The 15,478-nt window shown below is 40.1% G+C and overlaps 1 protein-coding gene across 1 annotated transcript; it reads left to right on the plus strand.

The window, feature by feature from the left end:
* Positions 1–2,149: 2,149 nt before the first annotated feature.
* Positions 2,150–15,478, plus strand: irak1 (interleukin-1 receptor-associated kinase 1). The gene is made up of 14 exons (XM_049017393.1): positions 2,150–2,774; positions 5,127–5,291; positions 5,457–5,534; positions 6,157–6,260; positions 7,119–7,280; positions 7,507–7,574; positions 9,745–9,859; positions 10,444–10,556; positions 10,925–11,132; positions 11,230–11,298; positions 11,918–12,097; positions 12,369–12,849; positions 12,947–13,057; positions 14,031–15,478. Exons 1-14 carry the CDS (start codon positions 2,582–2,584, stop codon positions 14,084–14,086), a joined length of 2,103 nt encoding a protein of 700 aa, XP_048873350.1. The 5' UTR covers positions 2,150–2,581; the 3' UTR covers positions 14,087–15,478.

Below are 15,478 nucleotides of genomic sequence, written 5' to 3' on the forward strand. Positions count from 1 at the left end.
AGGGATTGAACTCAAATACCTAATATAGGATACATGCCATTCTTTAGAAGAAACATGAAAATCACCTCTGATGACAGCGAAAGCTGATGGAATATGTCTGATGCATGACTCAGTTGCTATGGAATGGAAATGGAATGAGTATGATTGGAGAAGCCTGACTTCACTTACATTCTTTCTTCTTGGTTGTAGTCAAGTAACCTTACATTGAGACCAAGTCTAGAATGAAGTCACCAGTGACTGAGACCAAGTCTACGTCTGAGGCTCCAGTGAGCAAGTCATTGACTGAGTCCAAGTCATTACGTATAAAACTCACAAAAGTCCACTGATTTTCAGAAAGGGACCATTATGCAATCCAAATATGGCAGAGGCTAACTGTTACCAGAATTATACTAATAGGTCGTTTCAAAAAACAATCTACTCACCACTTCTTTATCCATTACTTATGCAAGTAATTTTTTAAGTAAAAAAATATATATGAATAATTCTGTATCTTGTGAATAATTTCAAATTGTTTACTTGCTGTAGATGTTTATAGTCATATGTGGTTCAAAAAAAAAGTGGTGAGGATGCTGTTCACTTGCCTTTGCATGCATTCCTAGAGCTTGGTGCTCTTTATATCTGAAGAAATACTCTTGGGTGAACTGGGTAACCTTTAATTGACTCTTACAACAAACCTTAGGCAATGTAAATGGAGCAGGATGTGTCAAACAGAAAAAAGGCCAGATATGGCTCACATAGGTCATAGGAACAACAGGCTTGATGACCTGACACATAAATGCTGATTGTTTTTTGGTACAGTACCATTAATAGACACACAGTGTACTATTCAAGCCTTGAACAGCATACTATTCATCTTAAATGACTGAGTCCAAACCCAAATCTGAGGGACAGGTCTGTTCTGTATCACAGAAATTGTGACTCGAGTCTGACTCATATGTGAGTTTTGGTACTACAACATTGCCGTTTTGCACAATATTACCGATTCTAACAGCTGATTCTAACTTCTCAGCTTCTCAAAGTAATATAATTTTCATTTGAAATATATCTGGAGCAAATGAAACCACAGAGTGTGTCTTACTGCTGCCATACACAACCAAAGGTTGGTGGTATGAATCCCCCCCCTGCCCACTCTGTGGAAATGCACAACTACAAGCTGTCATCTGAACCCAGTTGTTAGTCCACATTTTACATTTATGTTTTGAAAATTATGATGCAGTAATGATATAAAATTTAACTCAGTAGAATTTGTTTTTTTGTGTGTTATTTAAAAACATAAAACATTAATACAGCATTTACTGTGAACCATTATTTTAATAACTTGTGGTGCCGCCTCCAGCAGGAATATGTGGACCCAAACTTTTCATGGAGAAGCTGATTAATTCCACATTTTGTCTCACAGATACTTCGATCCATTCCAATTTTTCAGCATTACTTTTGTATCTACTGCTTGCTTCGGGTCAGGTCACTGATTTTTTTTTTTTATTGAAGTGCAGGGCAGTGCAGGGCTTAGTGGTTTACTATGCATGTTGCTTTGTTTAAAAAGTTGTCTGCAAAATAAAATATGTACAATTTGATTCCACTAAAGGTAAAACTGCTTAGTGTTTGGTGTCCATGTACCTGGGTGGTTAGGACTGATCACTGCTGTGATAACTTCAATTTAGAAACATACCCTGATGTCCTGTGCAATTTGATGAATCAATCCGAAAGTCATAGTTCTTTAAATCATAGCAAACTGTCCGAATCCTGAGCCTAGAGAGCAGATTGAAATCATGGACCTCAGAACCGGGCGGCAGGGGGCGGGGGCGGTACAATGCAGTAATAAACAATCATGAAAATTGACCTACACACCCTACAAATAACTTAATGCAAGCTAACACAACATTATTAATGAAAGCCTGAACTATATCGTGTTTTTCTTTTAAGAATAAGTTGTAGCTAAATCAAGTGTACATATACCCCCCCTCCCCCCCAGTAGCGTTCTGTGGTCCGTAAGATCAGCTAATAACAAAAAAAAAATCAGCTCAAAACAAGGTACCAAAACGCATCACTCAGTCAAAGAAAAAGAGTGGGTTTTTTCATAAACATTTCACAAAATAATAATAATAATAATAATAATAATAATGTGTGTATGTCTCAAGAAGACATTCCACACTACATTGCACATTCTCTTTAACTTTCCATCTCTCTTTTTAGGGGTTTCTTTTTTAAAGTCACATTACTTTCCACTTCGTGCGGAGCTACTGGGTGTTTCTCAGTACATCAGCTTAGCTTAATGGTACCCTGGCCCAGCACCCATTTGTCACCCATCTGCCCTTAGACTCCGGACGTTACCAGTTCGCTGCGTCGCGGCTCATTGCCACCGCTACTCCGCTAGGTGCAGGCGCTCGTCCGAGACCAACGCAGGCGGGCTTTCGGCTGCCCGTGGGCCGCGTAGCGAACTGCGTCACGGCCATTCGGACCTCGGAGAAAGTTCCTGTGATCGCAAAACGGGAAGTGAAGCCGCCGAGTCTGTAGTCGCGGCCGCTGCTGCTCTACTCCAGCTCGCTTTCTCTTTACAGATGGAGGTGGAAACTTTGAGGTAATGGTGCTACACACGCATTCCGTAACTCGGACCTTTCCGCTAGCGAGTGAATCCAAAGAGACACGGTCGGTTCGCCCGAACATGTCGGAGTGGGATTTCCGAGCGCAGTACTTGTACCGCGTACCTGCTAAGATCATGTGCGACTTCAGCGCAGTCATGGACAGCCTGTCTGAATCGGACTGGGCGAGGTTCGGTAAGTACCCAGCTCGGAAGTGTTCAAAGTTAACCTGTTATCAGTTTAACCAGTATGAAAACGTTTTAAAGTACTCGGTGTCGGCAGCTGGGTAGTCAGCCTAAGCTGGAATGTCCTTCGAAATGAAATGCTGACCCGCGGCTCCGCGCCGTGTGATTAATCGTAATCGTTAAAAGCATTGAAAGATTTTCTAAGTCGTCATTAGAGACTTGACAACTGGGCTATGTATCATTTTTCTGGTGGGCCTCATGTCATCTTTATCGTGCGGTTAAAAAATCGATACGATGGATGGTAACGAGACCAGCTAGATTAAGTGGTTAGCTTTTGATGGCCCTCTGTAGCTAACACAGTACATTGGAAGACGGTGAAACATACTGTTATTGTCATTAGTCCGTGCTCACTTACAAATTATTTACAATGGGATCAAGGTGGCTAAGCATAAATGGATAAAGTGACCCACTTTGAGATTATTAAAGGATCATTATTGATTATTGTAGTGTTTTTATTTGTTTGCATTACCAGCATCATATTGCAATTAAAGGACTTACAGGGAAAGATATGAAGGTTTGTTAGAAATATTGCAATAAAATCTGATGTGTTCATTCTATTGAAAACCTTTCATAACAGTGGTTAAGAATCTAAATTAGTTTTGTTCTAATCCAGTGGCTTGTCACCTTTTGAGGTTTTTAGTGTGGTGTTTTGATACCATTTCCTACCATATCAGTATATCACCATTTCATACCAGTGTCCCTCATCCAGCAGCCACATAGACCCTCCAGTACTCACCATACTCTATGCTTACAGTAAGTACGTAAAGCCTGGTCGAACTTTCCCCAGAAGATATTTAAAAAAACAGTTCTACAGATTATGTTCAGATTACTTTGTTTAAGTTGTAAAAGAGAGATAAAAATCAGTATATTGAGATGTGGTGTGAGATGGGCGTATGTCAACTGGAGGACTGGATATCTCTCAGTACTGTCATAGTGGGAAAATGCAGTTGGCGATTTTCCCATGGATTTATGACACAGACATCTACTCATTGGAAGTTAATGTCTTTTGTAATACTTTGGATTCCAGGACATCAATCCATAGCCACATCCTGACTCTCACTATAGCGTCTAAATAAAAAGGGCCATGTTTTGTGAAGATCGCTTTAGAAGGCACAATATGTGTATTGCTTATGTCGAAAATATTGCCATAGCAATGAATGCTTTTCAGGTAAAATAATACACCACAACATACATTTAAATGTAGAACATACTTAGCCAATATAATGCTTCAAAATGAATGGATTAAAATTAGAAAGATAAAAAAAAATTAAAATAAGCTAGAACTAAAGTGTGGCTTAATGTAGTCTGTTATGCTTCATAAATGTTTGAGACATCTATTCTAAATGGTTATTACTATACTTAAGCAAATGTTCAAGTTTAAATTGGAATACTGTATTTAATAATATTATGGTGTGCTGGCGCATTGGTTTGTACTGTTGCCTCACACTTTTCTGCTCTCTCTCCATGTGTATGGAGCTTGAGTGTCGTTCTGGGGTTTCCTCCAGGTACTCTGTTTTCCCACCACAGTCCAAAAGCATGGTAAGGTGATTTGGAGTTGCCAAATTGCCCATAGGTGTGCATGTGTGAGTGACTGGTGTGTGAGTGTCCCCTGGGATGGGTCTAATTTCTTGGGTTGTTCCTTGCCTTGCGCCCTTAGCTTCTGGGACAGGCTCTGGACCCCGCGACCACAAGTACAAGTACAAGTAGGTACAGAAGATGGATGGATGGATGGATGATATTATGGTTCACCAGTGCACCAGTGCGATTATAGTCTTATGCTATTCAGTCCGTGTCTATTGTATTTTTTTATTTTTTTGGCTGATTTGCTTTGTAGCGTAGACAAAGAAGATGATCGTTTAAATGGTATCGCTTTACTTATATACTTAGTTGCTGTCTTCTTTCTCATCATACAGATAAATAACACACTGAACCAGCTTTGATCCGGATGTATGTCGTCATGATTTTTTTCTTTTTATTTATCCACTGATATTGTTGGACTTTTGCAGCCAACTCGTACACGAGTGTAAGGGCCGCTGTTGTTTCCAGCACTTCAGTCTAGCCAGCTCATCAGTAAATCGCAGTGCTAAAAGGGGACCATATGGGTGGCGTAAACTCATTTTAGAAAATGATCTTTTGAAGAACTTATGATCTGGTAAAATAAAAACCTAGCATCCCAGAATAGGTAAGGTAAAAAAAACAAACAAATGTTTAGTTAGTCCTTAGATTACGCCATCCCTTTGTGCCGAAATGGTGGATGTGGGGTGGGAAAGCCCTGACCGCAACTGATCTTTCTGTGACCTAGCATCCCACGTGCTGAGTGACCAGACTGAGGTCCGGCTGGCTCTGAAGAGAGAGAGGCGGACGGACAGCGTGATGAGCACGTGGGGCAATCGCAACGGCACTGTCGGGGAGTTGCTGGCCGTGCTTGATGAGCTGAAGCTGCACCGGGCCCGGGACATCATCCTGAGTATGAGCTGCACCCGCCGGCCGGCGCTCTCCGGATTGGGCGCGCAATCGCAGGATCCCCAGTTCTGCAGGAACTGAGCCTTGCGCTGGCTGCTCGTCTTCCCTGCCTTTGGCGTTGTGTTATTTGTCACTTCATATGTCAGTTTATCTATTTATACATCCGTAGGTCAGCTACCAAAATGTCCTCGGCCCATGGACTCCAGTCCTCCAAAGCTCTCGCTCCCTCAGTGCCCCCTTGACCCAGGTGACGCGCTCCTCGCATCAAGCTTCCGTTTTGCTCTTGGTTTGAAATGTGCTCGGCATTAATGAAAATGCTCTGAGAGTCTTTTTGAACGATTATAGCTGGTTATAGATAAGGATGATCCTACGAAATATAGTGAGCTACCTCAGAAGGCAAGTTTAGTTGGTTAGGAATGAATGGCATTAATAATAATAATAATAATAATAATAATAATAGTTCCATCAGGTTTTATTCTCCTTTGTGGAACTATTGGTGTTTTAGCCTTTATGTAAGCCTGTAATTGTTATTTATTATCCTTGCTATGGACCTACTTTTATGTTTTTAATAAAGTGAACTAACAATAATAATAATAATAATAGTAGTAGTAGACTCTCTTTTGTGGTGGTCCATCTGATTAAAGATGCACTGTAGTTATCAACTGAACACAGAGGTGGGTAAGATCTAGAGAGTAACAGTCCAAACTCAACTGGTCAGTGGAAACAAAATCTTAGTCTGGACTTTTAGTTTCTGGACCTGAACTGTCCACCTCTGACTCAACACCCACTCAGGGTAACCAAGCATTGTAACAGCTTTAATAGCAATGGCAGCCTATATTTGAAAATTAATAGCATGCATTTGAAAACAGGTTTCAGTCCTCTACCAGTGGTGAACTACCCTCTTCCCAATCCTGGCCCTCCACCATCAGATTTGGACTCGGATCAAGAAAAAGAAGTACTGACGGATCCACAGGTAAAGTGTCCGAAAGCACTGGCTGAATTAAACAGGCCGTGGGTTAACTTGGGTGTTCTCCACTCTTCCTCTTCACTGTCTACATTATTAGAAACGATGTGGAATCTGGCGCCAATCTATTATTTTTCTGAGAAGAATGTAATCATCCCAGCAGTAGAGATGTGTGCTGTGCCAAAGAGGAGGAGAGCTTACTAAGAGAAGCAGTGGTTCCTCATGTTTGCAAGGTGGTAGCAACAAACAAAGGATGCATAGCCAGGCATTTTGATATATCAAAAACCACACGCTGCGCTTCTCAGAAGAATGATTTCTGGTCCCTTTAAGATCCACCAAACATTCTTTTACTTGCAGGTCTGTGTATTGCCATTTACTGAACTGTACCATTCGAAAAATCCCCAACTACAAATTTAACCTTGAATCCAGTTTATACAGTATGTGCTGCTCTGACATTCCTTTAAAACGTAAAGGTGTTTTTATTCTCTCTTCCACCACAAAGTGAGGTATTTTATTTACAAAATCAACCAAAAAAAATTCCATCTTTTTTAAAAAAAGTGAAAGTTTCATGATTTAGATATGGATCCGCAGCACCACAATGTGAGAACAGAGAACAGTAAAACAGAAGCAGGTATAAATATTTGGTTTTCTGTCGTCTGTAGACGCCTGTGGAATTTCAGCACAAATAGCGAGGCATGTGCTGCTAGGGGAGCAATGCTGAACGCTCACATAAAATAAGAGAGGATGCTTTTATCTTTCTCTTTGGCATTGCTGCGGCCATAAAGAGCGGTACTAACAGTATTTTCATTGGTATGGTTCCCATAGCAATACTTCATTTTCAATGCTCTCTTCTGCTTTTCTTTACAGTCCCCCATGCCACCTTCCAATGCCATGTGCTGGTCGTTTGAAGAGGTGCAGCAAGGCACGGATAATTTCTCAGCCGCAAGGCAGGTTGGAGAAGGAGGGTTTGGACTTGTGTATCGGGCAAATATGAGGATGACGGAGTATGCTGTTAAGAGGCTAAAAGAGGTGAGGCCAGTCCGTATTTTATATGGTTCTTTTTGGGACTGTTAAGTGTCTTGTAAAAGCCAAATTTTACTGAATGCCTAACATACGTATCTGAATATATATATATATATATTTTTTTTTTTACTTTTTAAGAAATAGTTGTAAGAGTGTGTACAGGTCATTACTAGAAGCAGTATGTCTTTGAATGGGGGTGTAGAGGTGTAATCCATGGTGGTGGTCTTTTCAGCAGGACTCTCGACTAAACTGGACTTTTGTGAAGGAAAGTTTCAAGACCGAGGTGGAGAAACTGTCACAGTAAGGCACCCTTCTCTAGCTTTTAAACTTGGCCTTGTCTCCTACTCGAGCAATTTGCTATGGATTTTCATGCCTTCCTTCTTTATTTGTTCTTTAATTCCTCTTACTTTATTGAATATTAGAATTGCAGGTGATGTTGTGCAGGTGCTTTGTTGGATCACTAAAAGTAAATTTACATCGATACAGTGTCCCAATGAGTATGAGGTGATTATATAACATTCCCTTTATTGTGTAGGCAGGCTACTTTGAAACATAAGGATATATTAACTAAATTGGTGGAACTTTTATAATAATAATGATTTTATTATTTTTATTATTAGTTGTTGTTCGTTTTTTATTGTTTATTATTATTATTGTTGCTGTTGAATACTCGTTGGTTGGTTGGTTGATTGAGTGATTAGTTGATTTGATTGGATGGAATGATGGGATGGAGTTAAATGACTGAATAAGGTATTGATTGGTCAAAGTCTGCTAGTTGCCGAGTTGAAAAATACATTAGTGTATTGGATGTTTGCTGAAAATGTTGGGGTGATTGACAGACATATAGTTTTACACAATCATGAAGATCATTTAAACATAATTTTCTTTGACTTCCTAAGAATTTTGCACAGTGCTGTATGTCAGTTTCTCCTCTGTGTAAATTCCTGCTGTGGTTTCTGTAAATGGTAGATCTTGTCGATACCACCAATGGGTAATTGATTTTGTGGCTTGCTGCCAGAAATATATTAAGTATCTGTTTCTTTTAGATGCAATATTTTTAGTAAAAGACGCATTCTGTGATTAGTCTTATTGAAGGATATCTTTCAATACCATTTAATTAATTAAATATATGAGAATGCCTACCATTCAGATATTCTAACTATCGTCTGTCCACATATTCTCCGTAACCTTGGATCACTGGAGTGTATCATTGTTCTCGGCTGTTGCTATATTTAGTGCCTTTTTCTTCAGATGTGATATGATGTACATCATCATATCAAAAAGTCTGTAGTGGTTAGTTTCAGTATTTTTAACTGCTATTGGCAATGTAGTTAAATGCATCAATTATGTAACCAATATTCATGTCATCATCCATAATAACAACATAATACCTAACTTTGCTAATTTCTTGAACCATTCATCTCGTCATCCATCCGCTGAGCATGTAGGCTGTCTTAGCAAAGGGCCCAGATGCAAACACCATGGATGTGATACAAGTGTCAATCGCACTCAATCTGCTGCAGAAAACAAACTGTTTCAAAACAATACCTTACTTAGTAGCTGATGGTATTTTTTAGCAGCAGCAACAACAATAATATATTTGTAATGTCAAGTGGTCGATCAGATTGAAAGTGTCATCATAATCTGTGAAACAATGGAACTGTGGAACTTAATTAACGTAGTAGTACTCTTTAAGAAAACCATGCACTTTAGTTGGAATTTACATTCATTAATTTATAAGATGCCATTGTCTCTGAGCTATTAGATAAGTTCTCCCCAAACGAGCTTGATGGGCCGAATGGCCTCCTCTCGTTTGTATATTTATGTTCTTCTTATGTTCAAACACAGTCAGAACAAAACATCAGAAAGCTAAACACAAGAATCTAGTAGGAACTTTAGTCATTAATAAAATGAGAAGTTGTGTAATTAATCCCTGCCTGCGAGAGGCTTTGGGTATCTCTGACCTTGTCCAGGACAACTGAAGGATGTGTAGTTGGACTATAGGCCTCCTAACAATGTATGTTTTAGAGCTAAATACAAGGCTGGTGATATGTACCCTACAGATGTGTTAAATCTTTATGTTGGACCAGATGTGTCCAATGGATGTTCATATCGCATGAATTTTTACTTTATTAATGTAAAATTTACTTGAATGATCCATTGACTCAGCAGAGCCCCCCCCCCCCACATGCACACAACAGACAAATCCATTAACATTTAGATTTTTTTATACTTAAGTACATATGCAGTGTTACAAATACTGTAAAAATGTATTGATCAAAAAACCTTTTCTAGTACCTGTTAACCTGTATTTATAGTGATTTGCATTTGTGTGGTGCAGTGTACATTGTTTACTAATTGGTTGATTGAGTCCGTTTATTTACGAGGTAAATGGAAATTGCCCTTGTGCTCCAAGCCCTGTGCAGCAGGTCTAGTGTTGTTTTATTCGTTTATGCATTTCTGCTTACAGATACCGGCATCCTAACATTGTGGATTTTGCGGGATACTGTGTGAGAGGAGATGCACACTGTTTACTCTATGTTTTCATGCCCAACGGCTCTCTGGAAGACTGGCTTCACAGGAAGGTAACTGCCTCGTTCTCACTGTCATTAATGGGCAAAACAGGCAGTAGATTACAGGGATTATACCAGCCGATGTAATTCCTTCAGACTACTTTACATATTACTTGTGTTCAGTGCCATCTGAATGAATTCGCTATTGCTGTCTTTTTAATATTTTTTTCTATAGAATATATTTTTTTTCATTTTGTGTTAAAATGGGGAGCGGCATGGTGGTGCAGTAGTTAGCACTGTTGCCTCACACCTCTGGATTCGAGTCTCCGCCTGGGTCACATGTGTGTGGAGTTTGCATGTTCTCCCCATGTTGTCGAGGGGTTTCCTCCGGGTACTCTGGTTTCCCCCCATAGTCCAAAGACATGCTGAGGCTAATTTGAGTTGCTAAATTGCCTGTAGGTGTGCATGTGTGAGTGTCTAGTGTGTGAGTGTGCCTTGCGATGGGCTGGCCCCCCATCCTGGGTTGTTCCCTGCCTCGTGCCCATTGCTTCCGGGATAGGCTCCGGACCCCCCGCGATCCAGTAAGATAAGCGGTTCATTGGATGGATGGATGTGTTAAAATGTTTATTGAATGCAGATGTATATTTTTTTTCCAGAATAGTGCTGCCCTCTCCTGGCCACAGCGTGTCAATGTGTTGCTTGGGTCAGCTAAAGCTATCCAGTTCTTACACAACAGCAGACCACAGCTCATTCACGGAGATATTAAGAGGTGACTCATTCTTTGGATTGAGTAATATCCCTGTGCTTAGGAAAAGAGGAATGAGCTTAACACTGGAATGCCTGCCCCCAGAGGGGAAAGATGGATGTTGTTTGTCCTTATGTGCAGATTGGTGATTACTTGACTGAGTATTCTCAAATTTCTGCCTAAACAACTAATAAAAGCCTTAGAAACAATATGCTGGCATATATCTAGCTTGTTACTGATTTCTCACAGTTCTTTAGAGGAGACTTTATTTATTGTAAGGTTTAAATTTCACCTTAAGTCACTTCTGTCACAGGTACAGAACGCGAGTACTGCTGCAGCCTGAGTGACTCCTGTCTCCTAATGCATTTCATCTCTTTGCTTCCCCTTCGCAGCTCAAATATCCTCTTAGGGGAGCATCTGGAGGCAAAGCTGGGCGACTTTGGATTGGCTCGGTTCTGCCAGAGTCCGCATGGGAAGTCCATCAGAACCACCACTGTAGCTCAAACCAAAACAGTGCGTGGGACACTGGCTTACCTGCCGGATGAGTACGTCAAAGGGGGAGAGCTGGGACTGTGGATTGACACCTACAGCTTTGGCGTGGTGAGAGCAGAAGTGCAAATTTCAATGAAAGCAGTCAGTCTCTGGAGAATGTTAAACTGGATGCCTACATATATATTCTGCTTCTTCTTCTCCTCAGGTTTTACTGGAAGTACTGACCGGTCGCAAGGCAATGGAAGTAGACAGCCAGTCTCGAACCTTGTATCTGGTAATGAGAAAATTAGCTTCACTATGAGACTGCTGTTTCCAGAAGCCCCTGACCTATTTCAGTTGTCAGAAGCCCCCCCCCCCTTTACTATTTTCTATTATAGTAGGTGTGTGTGTATGTGTGGTCCATGTATACATTACATTGTGGGGACCAAACGTTCAATATTCTAAAAATCTGTGACTGCAATCAAAAAACTAAAAATGCTAAAAGTGTTGTTGTTCGGTTACTTATGGTTAATGTTAAGGCTGGGTTAGGGGTTAAGGGTGTCATTGTTGGGATTGGGGTTTTGCCCATAGAAAGGAATGGACACTCCCCACAAAGGTACGAGTACAGATGTGTGTGTGTGTGTGTGTGTGTGTGTGTGGGGGGGGGTGGTAGGTAAGGTGAGATGAGGAATGGTAGAATGATGAAAAGGGGGGCTTTTCAGCAGTGTCTAGTAGGCTTCAGCTCGGGAGAGCCGTGCATTACAGCGCCCCTGGCTATTTCAAAGGGTGACAAGCTTGTTTGTCCTCTACATGTTTGTTTTTAAAGCTGCTGGTGTAAAATTTGCACTTTATGGAGAGTGAAGCAGTGTGGTGTATTATGGTGTCATGCAGCACATTGTTTGTTTCTTCAACAGAGAGATTTGGTTACGGAGTGTGAGGAAGAGGGAGGAGCTGCAACACACATCTGGAAGAAACACTTGGATCCCCAAATTGCACCTGCGGATAAGCCAGGCCCATCGGAGGCTTTGGACCTCTCGTCGTTGGCATGCCGCTGTCTGGACCGAAGGAAAAAGAAGCGCCCCCCGATGGCCGAAGTGAGTAGGGACCTGCCAGGCCCTAGATGAGCTCCTGTATCTTGAGCAGAAGCCTTATATTGTTTACTGAAATATGTTGGATATGAGCAGCTACAGAACAATATTTCATAAATCACTCAAGTTCAATTTTTATATGGAGAAGATTTGGAAAAGAAGAATGACAAAGTCTGATGTTTACCTTTTGTTGGTGTAAATGTAGTGTCTTATGTTATTGCTACTCTTTGTCTTTCCTTCTTGTAATTATTTCGGCATTGCTTGTTTTGCTCTTCAGGTATTTGAAATGATTCAAGAAATTAGTACAAGACTAAAGGCAGCCACGCAGACGTCTCCCAAACCTTGCATCCACTCAGTCCCCAGACATCACTCTCCTCCTACTGCCCCTCCCTCCGCTTCTATTGACCAATCGCTGGCATCCCTAACCAAACAAGAACTGAAGTTGGAACCCCAAGAGGACACTTATCACTGCCTCCCAAATCAGCACTCTGGGCTGCCTCAGCCTAAAACACTTTGCTCACAGGGACAAACATCAGGGACGGCCAGTGAAAGTTGGGGACCTCGGCCGCCCTCCATCCAGGTCCCTTGTGAATCTGATGAGAGTCAAGGCTATTCACAGTACAGCGCCTCTGCTCAGGCCTCATTTTGTCAGAGTAGAGCTGTCCAGTCTCCTCCTCTTTGCCAGGACTGTCAGCTGGAAGCTGGGAGCTTATTGAGGTCCACGCAGGCTAGTGCTGCACAAGCAAGATCTCTGACAGGTAGAAGAGAAGCATGTCTGTATTTCTTGTAATATATATAAATTACTGGTTGGCCACCTTTTGATGAATGACCCCCACCCACTCCCACCTTCCCCAGGCAATGACAGTAAAAGGATTGTTGTAAATCCTGTCAAACAACGTTTTGTCCAGAAGATGGCACTCTATGAGGAGGGAAAGATTCAAATGTCTGACCTCCTTTTGTCTGATGGTAAGACTTATGTTTTTAGCATAAAAATACTGTGTTTAAATCAGAACAGATGCAAGGCACACTCTAACAGTTCTGATAATTTTATTTTGGAGACTGCTTGAATTCAGGAAAATTCCTACAATGTAAGTAAAATTCATACGAAGGTCCTTAGCCAAGAGGTATGTTAAAAATCTGAATTGTGTCATTAACAGATCAAAATTGCAAATGGCACAAAATCTGTAAACTTGTGTGTGTCCTACCAGTGACCATTTGATGCTCATTTTGTTTGGACTATAGAAGCTGAGACACTGGTTTACCAAATGTCACAGATATTACTAACAAAATAACAAAAGAAAATTGGGCAAGTTAATACTTTTCCACCTCTGGCTGCTGGGTACTTTCAGGCCTGTTGGGGATATTTCAAATAAATCGTATTGCAAAGATAAGCCGTACGTGTACAGATTACTGCGTGAAAGGTAGTAGCTGTCATGCCAGTAAAGCAAATCTGAACTATTCCTTCCAAAATATGGCTTGATAATTTGCTTCCTTCCTTGGCATCTGCAACTATATTCCCTATAACACTGAAGCGCTATAAATGCATGGTGGCCTACATAGCCTGGTGCTTGATGAGTGGTAAGCTAGTGCAGTTGGATGCACAGATGGTGGAACAGATTAAAAATGTGGTCTGGCAGCAGGCCTGTAGCCTGGGTTGAACCACTGCTGTAAAGAAAGATGTTTATGCTATATTTTTTCAAAACATTACAGCATTCTGAGGTATCATAAAGTTTTGTGTCTCCCCCAAAAACAAAAATCTGCGCTCTTGTTTTTGAAGTAAAAAAAAGTTATACATTTAACCTAACTTTGGATGTTCCATGTGACATATCTATTCTTTCAATGATTCTAAAGGCATGGGAATATTTTACATACCTTTTGTCATTAGCTGATGGTCACTGTATTTGGTATGGTGTTAATCACATTCCTGTCCTCTTTACAGATGGCACGTGCGGGCAGAGCCGAGGACCAGAGGAGAGCGATGAGTTTGAAAGTTAGTATGCGGAGGCCGGTCGACCATCTGAAAACAGGCCTTTTTAAACGTGGACAATTACCGTACATGAAAGTACTCTTTCAGATTCGCCTTTCTAAATTAAACTGTGGCGCTACTTCTAAATATGTCCCGACAGTTAAGCATGTTACTGTGATAGGTAAGTAGTAAGAATAGGTTGTCTCCCGATTTAGATCTTTTTGATTGAGGTTGATTTGTCTTTATATAAAATGTATTTTATTATAACATTTTGAAAATACATTTTTGAAACTACAAGTGACTTTTTATACATTTTTTTTTTAAACAAATCTTTTCCACTTATTTGTGTTCAAAACTGCAGTACCTTTGCAACCAGTTTTTATTTACATATTTGTAAGTTCAATAATAAATCTGTATATGTATGATTGAAGATCTCTCTTCAGATGAAGTTCTCATTACCAGAATTGTTTACAGGATATTATATTGTATGAGCCATGTTTCTATATGGCACTAAATTGTAGTATTTTGCATATGAATGCACTGTGTTTAGTAATCAGTGCAATACGTTGTATTGTTGTTATTTAAATCTGTAATACATGTCAGGTGTTAGAAGCAGTAGTCCATGAAGGGCTGCAGAAAACTCAGTTTACCTTTCTTTTGATATCTGGAATGATGTTTACGGTTGCTACTGAACCAGAACATGTTTCCTCCAGTTGACCAAAAATTACAGTGTGGTACGAGGGATATTTTATATGGATTTTTTTTTTATTTGATTAAACACTCTTAAAGATCATTGTAAAAGCTATTAAAATAAGCTTGTCTTAAATTCCCTTAGTTAGCATTCCACTTCCGTTGATATCGGCAATACAAAGCAGATACATTAAAATAGGAGCTTTTAAATTCCATACCATTCTTTCTTTTTTAATCTTAACTCTTATCAGTACGTTTCTCAAAAGCATGATACTGGTTTTGACAGTGTACCCACGTAGAGCATTAATTTCTCAAAGCAAAAGGAGTAAACAAGGAAATTATTTGCTATGTAAGATGGTAGAGCTATGGATGTATGTAACATCAGTGCAACCTTTTGGGTCATGTCAAATGTTAAAGTGTACCGAAGGAGCTTTCATATATCTCTAATGTACAAATAGCACAATGACAATTTTTAGAGTGTATTTTAAATAAGGTTAGATAAGTCACGTTAGTCATATAGTTCTAGATCTTAGAATTGTCAGTTTCTGTCATATATAGAATGCATTCAATATGCCAAGCCTGTTTCTGTGAAACTAATTCATTTTTAAAATCAGCTAGTTTGCACCTTGTTTCTTGAATGATTGATCATATATCTTGTCTGAATGATATATTGCAGTTACTGGAGAATTTTGTTTTTCGAGGTATTTGTGTTAATAAAACTTAAAAAAATA

This window comes from Brienomyrus brachyistius, chromosome 6 (genome assembly GCF_023856365.1).
Source record: "Brienomyrus brachyistius isolate T26 chromosome 6, BBRACH_0.4, whole genome shotgun sequence".
Lineage (NCBI taxonomy): Eukaryota > Metazoa > Chordata > Actinopteri > Osteoglossiformes > Mormyridae > Brienomyrus > Brienomyrus brachyistius.